General features: G+C 40.5%; 1 protein-coding gene across 1 annotated transcript in view; it reads left to right on the top strand.

Annotated features, from left to right (window-relative positions):
- The window catches only part of KIF6 (kinesin family member 6), a 271,710-nt gene that overhangs the window by 34,393 nt on the left and 219,296 nt on the right, over nt 1-18,021 (top strand). The window contains exons 4-6 of the mRNA XM_084828534.1: nt 1,223-1,370; nt 9,613-9,722; nt 15,071-15,200. Coding sequence (XP_084684660.1) covers nt 1,223-1,370; nt 9,613-9,722; nt 15,071-15,200 — 388 coding nt within the window. The remainder of the gene's footprint in view (nt 1-1,222; nt 1,371-9,612; nt 9,723-15,070; nt 15,201-18,021) is intronic.

Here is an 18,021-nt window from a genome sequence, read left to right as displayed (position 1 = left end):
TTGGATCCTTTAGCACTACTTAAATGTTTTCTGCTGTGGCACCCCGGCTCTGGAATGAGCTCCCTGGTGAGTTTCACCTGGCCACCTACACTGTATTCCTTTCGGTGCCAGGTGAAGACCTTTTTATTTTCCCAGGCATTTTGGCATTTTAGCTTTCTAAACTTTTAGCTTTGCTGTTTTAAATTTGTATTTTAAACTCCTGCACTGCTGCTAGGTTTTATTGTGGTTGTATTGTTATATTGTGGTTTTAATGTTCTATATATTTTAAATTGTTTTATTGTGTGCTGTTTGGTTTTAATTTTTGTGAACTGCCCAGAGAGCTTCGGCTACTGGGTGGTATAGAAATGAAATAAATATAAATATAAATATAAATTAATAAATAAATAAATATTGGAACTGTGAATGCATATTTCACACAGATTGAGAAGATAATAGCAGATAGAATCCTAAATATGGATACGTACCCCCCTCCCCAGTAGTGGTTCCTCCTCCTCTTCCCCCACATATGGAACTGGAGTGAATAGTCTTTGTTCTGGGTCTGTGATTGCTTTGCAAAATAAGATATACCTATCCCTGACCTTTCCTGAGCAAGAAATTACTCCTCAAAATTTCTTCCTTTGTCGACTTTTAACCCTACTTTTAGTCCTCTGCCAGACCCTAGGTAATCTTTCAGTGGAAAGGAGGTAGCCCATCTCCCCTTATGTGTCCTTTAGTTTTTTAAAAATGACATTCGAAGTCTGGAACAGGTTTTCTGATTTCTCTGCTTCCCTGCATTTCTCTCTTGCCATGTTTTTTTTTCTTCTTCTTCTCCCTGCTTTTGTCTCTTGGTCTGTCAAAGCATGGCATTATAGAAATCTCTGGGCTCAGCAAGCTGCCCTGGCGCTCCCTGTTCAGATCACTGGACAAGCCATGCAATCATTGTGGCCTCTGGAGCTTCATCCCATAGATGTACATTTTGAACTTCATAAATTGATACTTTCAGGATATCTGATATTCAGTTGCAGAATTGTTAGAATCATAGTTCAAGAAAATTTGGTTTTGGTTTGGTTCAAGAAAATGTGACATTTCTTTTCATCCTAAAGATGTAAGTAATATTAACATATTAACAATCATATTAACAAAGATTTCCATGGCTACACTAATCATAGAATGAAGGTTTATAAATGTACATTTGTTATATATGGGTAACATACGATGCACATTTCTATTCCTCCACTTTCAGTGCTCTAGCTGGCTACAATGGCACTATATTTGCCTATGGACAGACGGGCAGCGGCAAGACCTTTACCATTACTGGGGGAGCAGAACGTTACAGTGATCGAGGCATCATTCCACGAACACTGTCTTACATTTTTCAGCAGTTGCAAAAGGTACAGGCCATTCTTTCTGCTCTTTTTCTTTAAAAACATTTCATTAGCTAATATAATGATATCCCTAAGGAAAGAACTCTTAATATTACGTTACTCTTTTAATTAAATGTACCAAGGAAAGGAAAGGCATAAATCCAACTCTCACAGTAGCTATACTACAACACACATTAAGAGTAGATGAATACGTGCGAATTTCACTCATGTTTGCATCAACTATATGCCCTCCTTTCATTGTTTATAGTTGAAATGCTTATAAAATATACATTACATTTTATTTTCCCAAGTCTAAGGACAGATCACTTCAATTTTAAATCAGTTTTGGTCATTCATATAGTTACTTACTGATAAAATAATTCTGCAGTGGAAAATCTGTTGCACTCAGAAAAAATTAAAGCAATAGCATAATTCTGATGGCAGTATTTGGGTTTTCAGAAATTTTGAGTGTTTTGGCAACACTGATGGGAGGGGAACAATGGGTTACTTGGTGCAGTAGGATTAGAGAATGTTGTGACTGGGATTAGGTGATCATGTGTGTTGGGAATAGCAAGACAAGTGTATAAGGCAATAAGCCAAAGCTACCCTGGAAATTTGGCCAGTGTACAAGTCCAGAATTCAAAGTCATAAAAGCTAGAATTGTTATAAGCTGAAGAGTTTCCCATGTAAAAGTTAAGGTCAAACACAAGACATATCTGACAAACACAGAGCACAGCATCTGAGGAAATAGGAGTTGAGTAAATGGTACAGCAAGGATTGAAAGGTAGGTAAAGAGGAAGTCTGATGACAGCAAGGAGAAAAGCACAGTAGCAATGCAAATTTACTGTTCGGTAGAAGGCAGTATTATGAAGACAGTCCTGATACAAGGGTATTTGCTCCATAAGATTGATAAGTGACTAAGCACTCTCATATGGGTGTGGCTACTGGCAGCAGTGCCCATAGTTCAGACTCTGCATCATCACAGATATATAAGGTTGGGAGCCAGGGTAAAGGGAAACCTCATACAGAAACTGTTCCTACATTTTCAAACCCTTCTCAGTAAATTGAATGAGATTCTAAAGAGTACAGATTCTGAACCAGATACACAGTCCATCTTGGACATGTATCAAAGAAAATATATTTATTGCTACACTGCAAGTTTTCACAGAAGCAACTGTTAAAATTCTGCTTTCTCCCTGTAGACCCTTTCTTTATGATTAAGTATGTATTTGAAATATTTATGAATGACATATAAGAGGCTGATTTATATGACAAGGCAAGGAAGGGATAGGCATTAGGCAACCATCCTTTTGTAGCTATACCTGCAGACCACATCAGCCAGATAAATATGTGAATAGTAAAAACAGTATAGCCTGGAACAATATTGTTAAATAGTTACAGGATCAGGATGAATGTCTCTGGGTGATACTGGTAAGTACCTACAGGACCAGGATGGAGGTTCACTGAGCAAGGTAAGTGAGTGTAGGACCAGGCTGAATGTCTGTGGTTGATACAGGTGAGTATTTGTAGGACAAGTGTGAAGATTTACCAAGTGAGGTAAGTGGTTACAGGACCCATCTAAATACCCATGGGTGATATGGGTAAGTACCTGCATGATCAGAATGATTTCCTACGTTGTGGAGTAAGCCATTGGTGAGTAGTTGTAGCATCAGGATGACCAATTACTGAGTTTGTTGGGAAAGTGGCTATGTCTTTCCATGCTTTCTCCTTTTTGTATCTGGCCCTTTACTGCTGTCTGTGCTGGAAGGTCTCTCTTAGCAGCCAGGTATCTGTTTCAGTTCTTGGTACAGACAAATGACTACGACAGGATTTGCCTATAAACAAACCTTTGTTGTTATATTGTCTTTTCGTAGATGCAGTGGGAAAACCCAGTATGGCAGTCATGATGCTACTGTAGGGAAATACACATGTGTGGACTACAGGGCTTTAACCAGGGAATTATGTCAGTTTAATGAATAAAATAGAGCTAACATCTGGGTAGATTTCAGCACCCACCTGGTGCTCAAACAGGGATGCCTCCATGAGTACAAGGCTGGCACAGAGACAGGAATGCATCTTCATATCTGTGGGCTGGTGAAGTGTACTCTTAAGAGATTGAGAACAGGTTGTGGGATCATGAGTTCCCTTCATCCCTCCTGTATTTGTCAGAATTGTAGTTAGGGCTAATCAGGATTCCCACTTAATCAGAATTTAAAACCAGGATTTAAAGCTGGTTAGAACTCTTGCCTAAATGGGAACTCTAGTTAGTCTAAACTATGCTTAATGTCAGTATTGGCATAATTCTTAGTTGCACTTAAAGGAGGAGGGAGGAATTTCTCCTGGGATGGGAGGGGGTAGGTGGAGGAAACATCCAATTCTGCAGCTTGCTCATGGACTCTTAACCATGGTTAAGAGTATGTGTGCACGAACACTATTTGTTTCAATGCCCAATGCTACTTTGTATTGTTAGTAATATTTTTCCCAGTAAAGGTTTGAGTATAGGTTTGATACTTCTCTTGGGTAAAGGCAAACTTGGAGGTAAACAAATGAAGAACTGTATGCATAAACAAAACATAGTGGAAATTTTATTTAACTAATTGGGAACTGATAAATTAATGAGGAGGTAAGTCTTCATGTCAAGTAAGAAAATGTGAGGGCTTGAGACTGAAGACTGCTCAACCCATTTTGGCAAGAGGAAATGAAAGGACCTTGGTATTTTGCCATCATATTTCATGAAAGAGAAAATAAAATTTTGTTTATATGTTGAAATATCAGTCTGTCACCTCATTAACTATTTGAGGCAAAGCCAAAAGAGAACATATATGTCCTTCTAAATTCAGTCCTTCATATATTCTTTCACCATCATTGCTTAATTGGTCCAAGTGGTAACTCAGTTAAGCTACATTGATTTATAAGCTGCCATAAATGTCACTTTATAGAAAGGTAGAAAGGTGGCATACAGCTATTTTAAATAAATACAAAACATACTTTTAATAAGTCAGGTTAAAATGTGACAATAACATACGTTTTAAAATAGGTGGCCTTGGTACCAATCTTAGAGTTTGCCTGAGCCTCTTTAGAGTTGCACTTTGACCACTGGCTTTAATATACAGATCCTTCAAGCTAACATGTTTCTGTAAATTTAAAATAATACGTTTTTCACTACCTGCTGCTAATACAGCAGTTAGAAGTGAACTGAGAGGGAAGTTGCTCACCCCATCTCTAAGTGCACAAAAATATGTTAGGGCCTCTCTTTTTAGAAAGGGAGGGGTAAGTGCCAACTTCCTTGGTTAAAACTCTTGAATATTCTGAATTTAGCTCTGCATGGCTGCAGCTCCCATATGTGGGATTAAACAGAAACCACGAAGAACTATTCTAGTATTAAACAGATGTTATCAAGTGAAGGTACATTCTCTAAGTCCTTCAAGCCCAGATTTTATATATTGTTCGATTGAGTAATCTGTTCATAAATACTGTGGAAGAGGCATTTTGGGGGCACAGAAGGGGTGGGAAAGGAGGACTATGAATATTGCCCGGTGATTGGAGTCCATCCTCAGGGCTACCTGAATGACACACAGTGCTGACGCCAAAAGCTGACACTGAATGCAGGAGGTGTTTGCATATATTTCAGGTTTAATTGAGATGTGGTTACTTTGGCAGCCGTTCTGGATTTTTACATTTTCCCACCATTGCAGTGTCACAGAAGGCTGGTTTATACATCAAACTATGCACAATTTAATCCTCTACAACTAATACATTTGGTTTCATAACAGGGTTTGTACAGATTTTGCATCACCCAAAATAAATTTCAGTTGACCGCCATTTTGTATTTTTTCATCTTAGGCTTCCTCTGGGGTAAATATTAGACCTAATTGCCCTAAATTCATCAAAACTGATTTAACAGTGTGGCTCTAAGGGCAAGTTTATGTTGTTCTGTAATTGGCATCAGCCATCTTGGTTGCCACCCTTGGTGTTAGGGTGAATGCTAAAATGTATCACTTAGGTAAGGACACATTTGGATTCAGCAGGTCAGAAAACATTAAAAAAAAACCCTCAAGTTAAAAAATCCTCTGAAAAAGCCTCAAAACTTGGGAAATCTCTTGGCTGTTGCAGGAGCCAGGCATTCCAATCATATTATACCTATTCTGTGCCAGTTACGCTGTCTGCCTGTTTGCTTGCAGTGTGAATTTAAGGTGCTGGTACCAATCTTTAAAGCCCTAAATGGTTTGGGAACAGGCTATCTGAAAGACCACCTACACTCAACTTACCTGCTCAGGCTTTAATATCGGTAACTGAGGTCCTACTCTCTGGTCCACTGGTGAAAGTGGTTAGATTGGTGAGTACCAGGAACAGAGTGTTCTTTGTGGTGGCCCTGTATCTCTGGAATGCCATTGACAGGGAAATTCTTATGGTCCCCATTTTTTTGGCCATTAGGTTAAACCTTTAAGACTTTTCTTATTCTGGTCTGCATTCGGATGCTTTTATGGTTGTTATATTAACAGACTGTTTTATCCCTGATTGTCATTTTAATGTTATTAAAATGCTTCCATTTTGCTTCTATTATAAAGGTCTGGAGTTTTAATGTTGTATTGTATTGATTTGTTGTAACCTGTCGTGCTAGAGTATATACCGTAAAAGGCAAGCTAAAAATTCATTGCAGCAGCACCATCAACATCTTGTGGTTTCACATTACTAGGTAATATTGGTAATGGAGAATAAGCTATTTTTCATTGAGTATTGTCCACCATTACCAATCTTCTTATTGAGGAGTCCCCTAATAAACCCCTTGGGAACCCCACAGTTCCTTAGAGCAGGGGTGAGCAGAAGGTAGATAACTAGATGTTTTGAAGCAGCTCCCAGAAGCCCCTGTCAGCATGGCCAATTATCAGGAATACTGGCAGTTGAAGTCCAAAACATCGGGAGCCCTGCAGTACCCCGCTCGTTACCTCTCCCCAGTTTGAGAAGATCCCATTGATAAGCACTCCTTGAGAACTGGACTCAAAGAGTGCTTATCAATGGGATCTTCTCAAACTGGGGAGAGGTAATGAGCGGGGTACCGCAGGGCTCAATCCTGGGCCCAGTGCTCTTCAACATTTTTATTTATGACTTGGAGGAGGAGGTGCAGGGAATACTGATCAGATTTGCAGATGACACAAAATTGGGCAGGATAGCTAATGCCCTGGAAGACAGAAACAGAATTCAAAGTGATCTTGATAGACTGGAGTGCTGGGCAGAAAACAACAGAATGACATTTAATAGGGATAAATGCCGAGTTCTGCACTAAGGAAAAAGAAACCAAATGCATAGTTACGAGATGGGGGATACTTGGCTCAAAAATACTACAAGCAAGAAGGATCTTGGAATTGTTGTCGATCACAAGCTGAATATGAGCCAACAATGTGATGTGGCTGCAAAAAAAGGCAAATGCTGTTTTGGGCTGCATTAACAGAAGCATAGCTTCCAAATCCTGGGAAGTATTAATTCCCCTCTACTCAGCACTGGTTAGGCCTCATCTGGAGTACTGAGTCCAGTTCTGGGCACCACACTTTAAGAAAGATGCAGACAAACTGGAGAGGGTTCAGAGGAGGGCAATGAAGATGATCAGGGGACTGGAAACAAAGCCCTATGAAGAGAGGCTGAAAGAACTGAGCATGTTTAGCCTTGAGAAGAGAAGACTGAGGGGATATATGATAGAGCTGTTCAAGTACTTGAAAGGTTGTCACAGAGAGGAAGGCCAGGATCTCTTCTCGATCATGCCAGAGTGCAGGACACAGAATAACGGGCTCAAGTTACAGGAAGCCAGATTTTGTCTGAACATCAGGAAAAACGTCCTGCCTGTTAGAGCAATACGACAATGGAACCAATGACCTAGGGAGGTGGTGGGCTCTCCCACACTGGAGGCATTCAAGATGAAGCTGAACAGCCATCTGTCAGGGATGCATTAACTTACATTCCTGCATTGAGCAGGGGGTTGGACTCGATGGTTTTGTAGGCCCCTTCCAACCCTACTATTCCATGATCTACTTTCTGCCATCCCTGCCCTACAGCATAGTTTGAAAACCACTGCTTTATGGCAACAGCAAAAAGTGAAACCTGTGAGACATGTATGAAAAGGGTTTAGGTTTTTCTTATGTTTTCTTTTTAGTACTGAAACTATTCTGTAACTTGGCATCTCAGTACAGAAATAGGTATAATCTATAGGTTGATGAATAGTTAAAATTCAGATCAGTTGCAGTCTCATTAGGGTACCTATATGTCTTATTCCTTGAGGCAAATAAACAGTTCCAGCCAGGGAGAGGCTTCAGATAGGGAAACATTTTTTTAAAAAACCCTTTCCCAGAATCATTGCTCCAATCTGAATTTGGAGGCGGGGGGGAGCAGCTGAATTTAGCTATTTAATAAGCTGGGGTAGATGCAAGCATAGATCATCTGTTATTACATCTAGTTTGAGCCTCAAGGTAGTACTTGCAATTAGAAAATAGTCATTAGAAGCATGATAGGTCTTTAATACTGGCTTCAGCTTGTGATGGAAATTAATTCTTTCCCTATAGATCACAGCTTCACAGTTAATTATTGTGAATTTTATATTGTTTGGATTTGTCTTGTAATGAGGAGAGAATCCTGTCTGCAGAAAACAGTTGGCTTATATTACATTCTGGCAGGGCTGAACAGAAAGTAAGCTTGTAGGGGATAGCTGACAGCATATGCTGGGTCAGAGTTTTTTGATTAAAAAGAAGAAAATAATGTGCCAGAGGAGTTTCTAAATGAAGCACAGTTTTGATGTATTTTTAAGGATAGCGTAATATGAATCTTTGCACCATTATAGTAACATGCTTTGTAAAAAAAATTACATTACAAATAAATAATAAATGTTACACATTTAACAACCAAATTAATGTATTATGTGTGTCCTAGTCAGTTTCCCATCATGTATGTGGAAATGTGTCCATAGACCAATTATGGTTGCTCGAGTAGGTGACTTCTAGCTCCAACTTTCCTTTCAAGCAGGCTTTGCCCTGCCTTTTTTATTTTGCCCTATGGTTCTCTCTTTTCTTGGGCCTTTTGCCTGTGTCCTTGCTTGCTCAAGTCCTGTACTGCCTCTTAGAGTGCAATCTTATACATGTGAACACAAAAGTAAACCTTATTGAGTTCAGTGGAACTTACTCCCAGGTAAGTAAGTATCGGATTGTAGCTTTAGTTGTGTTTTCATAGAGAAGCTATTAAAGACCTATCATGCTTCTAATGACTATTTTCTAATTGCACGTACTACCTTGAGGGTCAAACTAGATGTACTAACAGGTGATCTATGCTTGCATCTACCCCAGCCTATTAAATAGCTAAATTCGGCTGCTCCCCCTGCCTCCTGAAACTCACAGGTTTCACTTTTTGCTGTTGCCATAAAGCAGTGGTTTTCAAACTATGCTGTAGGGCAGGGATGTTGCTCATCTCTGTGCCCACGTTGTTGCTCATCTCTATGCCCACGTTGTTGCTCATCTCTATGCCCATGTTATTTCTTGACCCTTTGCTTCGGAACCTATTAGCCATGGCATTTTTGGCCCTTTCCTTAGTGTGAAGTATTGCGATCGCTTGGTGTGCAGATAGGTCTGAGATGCAAGTGGGGATTAGAGGACTAGTGGTTGATGTCACAGTGATACTGATCACCCCTAAAGCAGGGAGAAATGATACTATTCCCCATGTGGTTCCTAGGGGGAAGGTGCCTTTATGGGATTTTCCCCCAGATGAAAGATAGCAGGTTCTCAAATACAGCTGATTACTTTCCACTCCCCCTCTTGCTTGAGCAAAGCAGTTCTGGAGAAGACAGATCAACTCACAAAGATATGGGACATTGACATTTTTTACAGTTATGGAACCAAGCTTAGCAAGTAACTAGTTACATATGGCTGGGGAAGCCCTAGATGAGGACATTTTTAATTTATTTTCAGTGTGCTGCTGTTGCAGTTTTATAGAGTCTTACCATGTTTTATGACTTGTTTTCTCATATGTGTATTACAATGCAAACTGTCAACATGCTTATAATGGAAAATTGATAATTGAAAAGGAAAAATACTTCTAATGATACATGTAGGCCTTTGAAGAATGCCATATTTGAGTAACAAAAAGACAGACTTCAAATGCAATGAATTGAAAATATGTCCAAAGAATGAGATGTATTAAGAAGGCAAATAGCACAGAGCCTGGCTATACTGACAACCTACCCTCAGTTTTAGGCAAGCATTGAACTGTTCTTTTTATTTTTCTTCCAATTCAGGATAGCAGCAAAGTATACACAACACATATTTCCTACTTAGAGATTTATAATGAGTGTGGTTATGATCTGCTGGATCCACGGCATGAAGCCTCCAGACTAGAAGATTTGCCGTAAGTAACACATTTGTAAAAATCAGCACAAAACATTTCCCTGATCCAAAATTCCAGCCCTCCTTAGATGCCCTTTTACTTTGTCTTTTTTTTAAACATCACATGTGCTGATGGATTTATATGCAATTATTCTTAAAGTGTTTTCTTCCCCATCCCTTTTAGGGAGTAAATACGTCAAATATCACATTATATAAGAACAAATTCATTTACTTCTTGTTGTTCAATCGTTCAGTTGTGTCCGACTCTTCGTGACCCCATGGACCATAGCATGCCAGGCCTTCCTGTCCTGCGCTCTCTCCCGGAGCGTGGTCAAGTCCATATTCATTGCCGTCCCCTTCTCCTTTTGCCTTCAGTCTTTCCCAGCATCGATTTAATAGCGGTTGGAGCAGATTCTGGCATGAGGTCTGAATTTACAGAGATCTGTCAACTGTACTATATCATGACATTGCTGTTTGGAAAATGAATGCTGTTTTTTCAGCATAGTGTTTTTTCATCAGGAATCGTAATTCTGTGGAATGACATATAATCAGACAGGGATAGAAACCTCAGAATTGCAATATAGGTTTCATGGATAGATAATCAAACTAGATTTTGCACAGATAAAACTAAGGTAAAACAATAGGGCATCTGTGAGTTGAACAAAGCTGCAAAAATCCATGTGTCTGGTAGAGACTGGTACTGAGAGAATTGGACCTGGCATATACTGCTACTGGAACCTGGGCTGCTATTGGACATTTAGATTTTTGCTCCACTGTATTTTTTTGGCTTTTTGATCAGTACACACAATCCTTTTCCATAATGACAGAAATATACATTAGTTTGATTAGAAAGTATTACATACATCGTCTCCTACGTCAAACTGCAAAAGAAAAAAAAAAGTGAGAGAGGAAACATTGGTACTGTCCGGTATTTTACTCATAATTCTAGTTGTATTGCTAGCCTTGTTTCTATAGATAGCCCGTTTCCATTCCTACAACACAGGTAGAAATGTCTAACATGCACAAGATTTAGCCCTAACTTGGATCTTGATGTGGAAAAGTACTGCTAACTATCCATAATGATGGAGAGGAGGCAGAAGCAAGAGTTTTGTTTTCTCTATAAACAAAGAATGTTTTCCATTTGGCTAAGTAGATGGAATTTGTAGACTCCTTTAAAGCTGAGTGGAATATGTGTAAAACAGTATTAGCCAAGCTGTATTGTACGAACTTTTTGGTTGCATCAGCCAAGCTGTAAAACTAGAAAGAGAACCTAACATCTAAGGCCTTGTTTTTTTTTTTAAAAAGGAAAATGCATGGTTGTTCAGCACCCCAGGTCCAGATGAGCCCTACAGCTCCCCTAACCAGAATACTTTAATTCTGGGCATCAGGGCTCTGACTCCAGCTGCTTTGAGATTCAGAGTCTTCAGTTGCCTGGCTTACATTTCCTGGGCATCTCCAGCACTTCTTGATTAATTCTCAGAGCCCTACAAGGCACATGAGAATAATTAGGAAAGAAATCCCACTTCTGTAGGGAAGCTACTTCTAAAAATATTCGCTGTCTACAGTCTCTGTAAGTTCTCTCTCCCGTCTTTGCTGCTGGCTAGGCTTCCTGTTTACACTCCAGTGGCTGTAGGTCCACGATCATGAAACGTCTTGCCTGCTCCAGGACCCAGCCAGTCAGAGTGGCCCCTGAGATGTGTTACCACAACATGACTTATAGCTAATTGACATTACATCTAAACTAACATGGCCATGGCTTATCTGTAATATCAGAACTTTCTCTTCTGCTTGGAGCCTCCAGAGGCCACCATTAAAATGTTTTTGTTTTTCACACCCCTGACATTAGAGACATTGGACTATTAATATACGGAATCGTGACATTTCATGGTCAGTTTGGTTTTCACAGTGAGTCAGTGACAGGAATAATCTGGCTTGCCAGTTCTAAGGGTTTGTTTACATTGCGCTTCCTGACCACTAAATTGATCGTGATGTGCAGCTTCAGCCTTCTACCTCCACAGCAAGCTCATCTGTGTTTATACATTATTATGTGGTATAATACACCCCTTTCTAAACAAACCCAGACCATTTTTGGCAGTAGCTACCACCCCAAAGTACTGTTCATCTTCACAGATTTTATAGTTTTTTTAATATATTTATAGTTTTTATAGTATTTTATTGTATATTGCCTATTTGTATATGTTTTGTATGGTGTTTATTCTGTACAGCATGTTGAGAGGGTTTTACCCTTAAAGGCAGCCTAAAAATAATGTTAAATAAAAAACAATAAAAATAAACAGACAACCAAAATGAAGCAAAGAACTTCATATCTAGCATCACTTCTCCAATCCAGGATGATCACTGAAATGTGATCTTCCCAAGTTCTAATGACACACTGATGGCAGCATTTCATAGTACAAAGACTTATTTTGGAAATATTGGTCAAATTATAATAAATATTATAAGCTATACATAGGGTGAGTTGGAGCGGGTGTGGGGAATTAACATTTTTTTAAAGCAGAATCTATGTTCTCCGTACCATCATATGATCACACCAGTACTTATTTACTGAACAGATATTTCAATGAAAAAGAATATCATAATACTGAGAAGATGTTACTCACTTAACAGTTCTTTATGGTAATTTTTATAGGATCTCCTTTAAAAACATCATCTTCATGCTGTGCCACCACCCTCACCTAAAATTTTCAAAGCTTCAAAGCATATAATTATCAGCATGATTGGTAGTGACAAGAAATACATGAGATGAAGAGATTAGTTTTTCCACTTGGCTACGGTACAGTTTCTAAAAACAAAAACAAAAGTATCTTGGCAACTACTTCTATTTGTTTAAAAAGCAACTTGGTCAATTGTATCTTCCATTTGAACATTGTCACCCATATTATTAGTGTATGTCTCTATATAGAAGCCAGTTCCTAACATTCAATGGGAGCATTCGCATGTAATACTAAACCATAGCTTTAGCGCTATGTGCATGAGCAGAAAGGAGTCCACACAAAGGTTCAGGCTTGCCTGTTACCTCCTCCTCCTCCTCCTCACATGTGACTGGGAGGAGAAATAAACCAGAACTCTGGGTAGTATCCAGTAGGGGCAGTGCACATGTAGCCAGCCCCGATCTGTGTGCGCCTCACCAGCCCAGGTCCGCATGCTGCTGTGATATAGTGCTTCTGGGGGCAAGCCCTGATGTGAGTGAAAATGCTGGTTTCTGGAAGGGGCAGGCTGTGCCCCTTCCAAAAACCAGTGTTTTTGCTCACATTGGGGCTTGCCCCTGGAAGCACTATATTGTGGCTGCTGGCTGGGCTGGGTGTGCATGGACCAGAGTCCCTATTGGATACTACCTTCTGTTTCACATTAGCAGATGCCTGGCTTTCATCATGTGCAAATCAGGAACAGTGGTTTAAAAGAAACTCTTGTCAGTTTCTAAACAAGCCACCAGGAAACCCTGAGTTATTTTGCTGGCTTATTTAACAAGCTAGAATTTATTTTCCACCACAGTTGTTGGTTCATACATAACAATAAATCAGGAGTCTGCTAAACTGAAACTGAATTCTGGCATAATCCTCCTCCTGGTCACATGGGAACATGTGAGCTCAGTGATCCTTTCTGTTCACCCTAGTTTCTTTCTGCTCATTTATGTACCTCCAAGTTAGGGTTTAGCATTATATGCAAATGCTGCCAATGTGTGTTATGCTGAGTGTGACCAAGAAACAGAACTGCTTTGTGTGAGGGAGAGGCGATGCCTTGAAGATAAATTACCTTTCCCTTGTCCCACATTTCAAATGGGATCCAACTTGGGGATGGGAGATGATTGGGGGCCAGCCTTCAACAAACCCACTCACCAACAGGTTAGGGATGAGGAAGACTTTGATCTTGGCAAGCAAGAATACTCAGAAAGGAAGGTTGCATTACAGCAATTAAATTAGGCTGCCTGGGGTAGATTTTTGGGAGAGAGTCTGTTCTCTAGTTGAATGGTGTTTGCAAGGGTTTGTTTCCTTCCCCAATTTATTTTCTGGGAATACGACAGACTTGATTGGTGGACTGTAGGGAGGGGGCTGGCTCCACCATTTTCAATCTCTCTGGTGTTGTTTAGTATTGTGTTTTACTTCCTTTCCTTCTCCATGCGCAAAGCTGCTTCCAACACACAGCTTCCTTTCAAATATGTCCTGGTCAGCAAACTCCTGCCACTTCATTCCAATTCCAAGTTGTTTTGTATATCAGTTGACAACCTGGATGAGCAAAGGCAGGGGACAATTTTAAATCTCCCTTTTACTTTTGTCAGTGTCTCTACCTCTGCAGCCTTTCTGTATTCCCCAGGCCCAGTTGCACCTCCCTTCTCTCTGTCACTCCCCCTTTCCATGCCAGAATGAAAAAAAAAGCTGACTAAAATAAGAAACAAAAAATTGTGACATAAAGCTGGTGCACATAAGGAAGAAAAACCTGAAGTGAATTTCTTTGGAAGAGAGGAAAAGATGGTGTCTCGTAGCCTTCTTAACCCTGTATTTAAAAAGAGATGCTTGCTGAGCTGTGCTGGGGCTCGCCTGGGAAGTGGGAGCAACGTTTCATTTTCAGAAAGAGACTTCACGGGACTTAGGCTTATAGGGAAGAAGGGCATCTACACTATTAGCACTTCTCCTTAACTTTGTGGCAGGGGCAGTCTGCCACTTGCACGGTGGAAAAGGAAAGGTACACTGCATGTATTTCGGGGTACTTTTACTATATTCTTGCCAGCTAATAGAAATATTTTTCACTACTAAGCCTGGACATAATTTTGGTCCCCTGTTGGGGACTGATGTGTTTCCCATATTCCTAACTAAAACCCAAGACAAACATGGAAATGAAGAGAGGCAAGTGGGTGAGGAGTAGAGTGAGAGGAAATGTGGGAAAGGGTGCCGGAGCTATACTTCATCCCAAAGTACCACCACCTTGCCCATATTTTTTTTTCATGGTCCATTCCCTGGACACACACACAAACAGCAATGTGGCATTTATATATTTTGGTAATGCTGGTGTGTACATGTGGAATATCCCTTCTCACAGGGAGAGACAACCTCAGGGAGCTGGTCTCTGAAACCACAGTCTGAGGTAGTTGGGTAGTAGGGAGGAAGGAAAGAGAAGGTCCCATAGTTCTCCAGATGGTCAAGACAGTGGAGAGCACAGCCTCCCTCCCCTATTATGCTCAGTCTGAGGAAGAGGTAAGTAGAAGGTAAAGTAGAAGACAGCCCCCAACCCCAGAAGAACTTTCAGCCTTGGAAAGAACATACTGGCTTGGATGGCTCTAGCAATGCAAGGAAGTTCATGGTGAAGTGTACTTACATTTCTGAAGCGGTCTCCTTTTTTCTCTATCGCTTATAGAAAGGTGACAATAATGGAAGATCCTGAACAGAACATTCATCTGAAACAGCTTTCTTTGCAGCAAGCAAACAATGAGGAGGAAGCACTGAACCTTCTTTTTTTAGGGGACACCAACAGGATGATTGCAGAGGTGAGAATCTTTGGCCAGTAACAAACAATCTACATTTTTTCTTGTCTTGCCAATTAGGATGCTTAAACTAATAACAAAATGCTTAAACTAATAGAATATCTGCCTAACCTAGCCAGGAATTTCTGATGAACTGATGACTTCTTTATGAGCAAATGTTCATTCTGAAAGTATCCATTGCTTTTGTTTTGCATTCTAAGGGTGCAGTCCTGTGTGATCTGCTCTTGATACTCATAAGACCTTGGAGGCTTACGGGTATCCAGTGCAGACTGGGAGGAGCGGAGGAGGCAATTACTCCCTCCGCTGTGCCACCTGCTCTTCATTTGGGCTAGGTGGGCCTTTTCACCCTTCTAGCTGAGGTGTTACGGAGGGGGAGGGAAGGAGGCGGCTAGAGAGGCCTCAGGATATGGCATAAGCCAGCCTTTCCAAGCCCCTCCCTGGGGTGAGGGCGGGGAGCTTGGATTCCTGGGTCTGAGGTAGAAACGCTGTGTCCGAACTTGGATCCAGGAATCCGAAATATCCTGTGCGCCCCCCCACTCTTTCTATGGGCTACAGGATTGCTCCCTAAATCTCTGCTTCTAAATAGATATTTAATTGAACTCATAGATCCTATACAGACATAATATTAGGACACTTAACAGCATTCTGTACAAATGTCTGAAGTCTCAAAGTAAATCACGCTGCATGTAGTTTTACAGAAAACTGCTTAATTTTAAATTAGACAGTTCTAAAATTATCCTTTACATGCAAACGTTTTACAGTGCATTTGCACTGTTGTAAATAGGCAGAGCTCATATGCTTTTGTGTCTGAAGCATTGTGAGACTTCTGATGTGCTCGTGGCATCTGCCTTCCTATCAAAGTGTTTGCCTACTGGGAACTGTCCTTACGCTGAAGACTTTGGATGTTTTCTCTCTCCCTGAGTGAGAACACCCACCATAAATAGTGGTAGGGGTGTGTGTGTGTGTGTGTGTGAGAGAGAGAGAGAGAGAGATGGAGAGAGAGAGAGAGAATGGGGAAATAGGGTTGAAAGTAAACTTCAGTTTAACTAGATATATATGCCACATTATGGGGTGGGTGTTCACCAAATGCCAAAAAATCAATCTAAAGGTTACCTAATATCTGAAATGAAGTTGGAATCTGGATATACCTCTAAGTCTTGATACTTGCCACCAGGTCTCTTTACCTGTTGCACCCTCACAGCATAGATCAGGACTGTTCTGCTGCCCTTGCCATCTTGCAGAGTTGTCCAGAGGGTTGGGTCAGGTCTCATCTGCAATGGGACGGGATAAATCTGGCTATTCTTTCAGCCCTGGAGACCCCAGCATGCCTGGAACTGCGTTTCTTCATCAATCTCTAGATGACTGTGGGGCAGAAAGGAGGGCCTGGTCCAGTCTGGAATTCTGTAGCTTGGATGTCTATAGAGTATGTAGTATAGTATAGACCTTGGCTCATGCCTTTTAAGATATATCAGGCATGCAGGTGAGCTTAGAGGCCTGCAATTTAGGGCCCATTTTAGAATTAATCTGTGAGAACTGGATTAATTTCCAGATGTTCAGTGGAAGTCTGGATAATTCAGATATCTCAAATTAATTCCGGATCAGATTGGGTAGAGAGATCATCCATTCCTATGAGGTGAATGAGATGGTTAATTATACTTATACTTCATCATTGCATTACAGAATTTATAACAGTATTTTCAACTTTTCCAGTAAAAGTGCATAGATTGTATTTTGAATATAGTTTGTCCCACATAAGTACACATAAAAAGATCAAAATAGTCATTTTATGTGGCATTGTTAAAGCTTCTTCCAGACTTACTGACATGTTTGAAGTGGTTGCAGTAATGGCTAGAAATCATTTTTATTTCTTCCTCCTCCCCTCAATTACATGCCTTTGTGGGGTGTATTATAGAGAAAAAGAATAAAACACTAACACAATTCATGCTTAAAATGGATAACTGTATATTAAATTGTGCTGCAGGCAAGTGATCCATTCCAGGTGCAGGAGCTCCAGTGTACACATGGAGCTTCCTGCCCATAGTAGCTTTCCTATGCATTTTAAAATGAAGGGAGCCAATCCACACTTTCATTCTTCTATGTCACAACTGGCCCACATCTGCACAAGGCAGGCCTGGAGGGTTGCTATGCCAACCATGGGGCTTTTCTCACCTCCGGGAGGCCGCATTTGTCCTTATTGGAGTAAGGCAATAGCCATGTCACGTAATTCACTGACATTTTCCTGCTGCCGCCGCCTCCTCCTCCTCCTTCACCATTTTATTTTTAAATCAATAAAGTTTTCCCTCATTAACTTCCAGTCAAGGGAAGCCTTTTCTGCACACTCACTGCATCTCAAATGCTTGAGGATGGATAAACACAGTGGCAGGTGCCATGTTTGTCTCGAGCAGAGAGGCTGTTCTGTTTGAAGGGGCAATAGCAAGTCATGCCATCTTTGCTTCTGGCCGGGATGGGCTTTTTGTTTTTAATGGAGGCAGGGGAGGGAGAGAGAAACTGACCAGTGAGAGCCTTCTTTGTTTCTGACCCAGAGGCTTCACTTGTTAATGTGGCAAAAAGAGGACATGCCATATTTGCTTCTGGCAGAGAGGCTATTCTTGTTATGCTGTTTGGCTATGAAAGCTTGAGCTTTGAACTTCTTTGAAATTTAAAAATTTTCTGCATGTCTACACTGCCCAAGCTTTAGTTTAAAACAAAAATGAGCAAAATCAGTCTGGTAGATCTCTAGTAATAAGTTTTACACTACCATGCTCTTATATAGATTTTTATTATTTGTTGTTTTGTTTTCGCAATCTAGTGATTGCTGGATAGG

Source organism: Heloderma suspectum, chromosome 1, assembly GCF_057233095.1.
Source record: "Heloderma suspectum isolate Gila_16-S chromosome 1, 16-S_ref, whole genome shotgun sequence".
NCBI lineage: Eukaryota > Metazoa > Chordata > Lepidosauria > Squamata > Helodermatidae > Heloderma > Heloderma suspectum.
The sequence above is the reverse complement of the archived record's forward strand: the minus strand, read 5'-3'. Positions and strand labels throughout refer to the sequence as shown.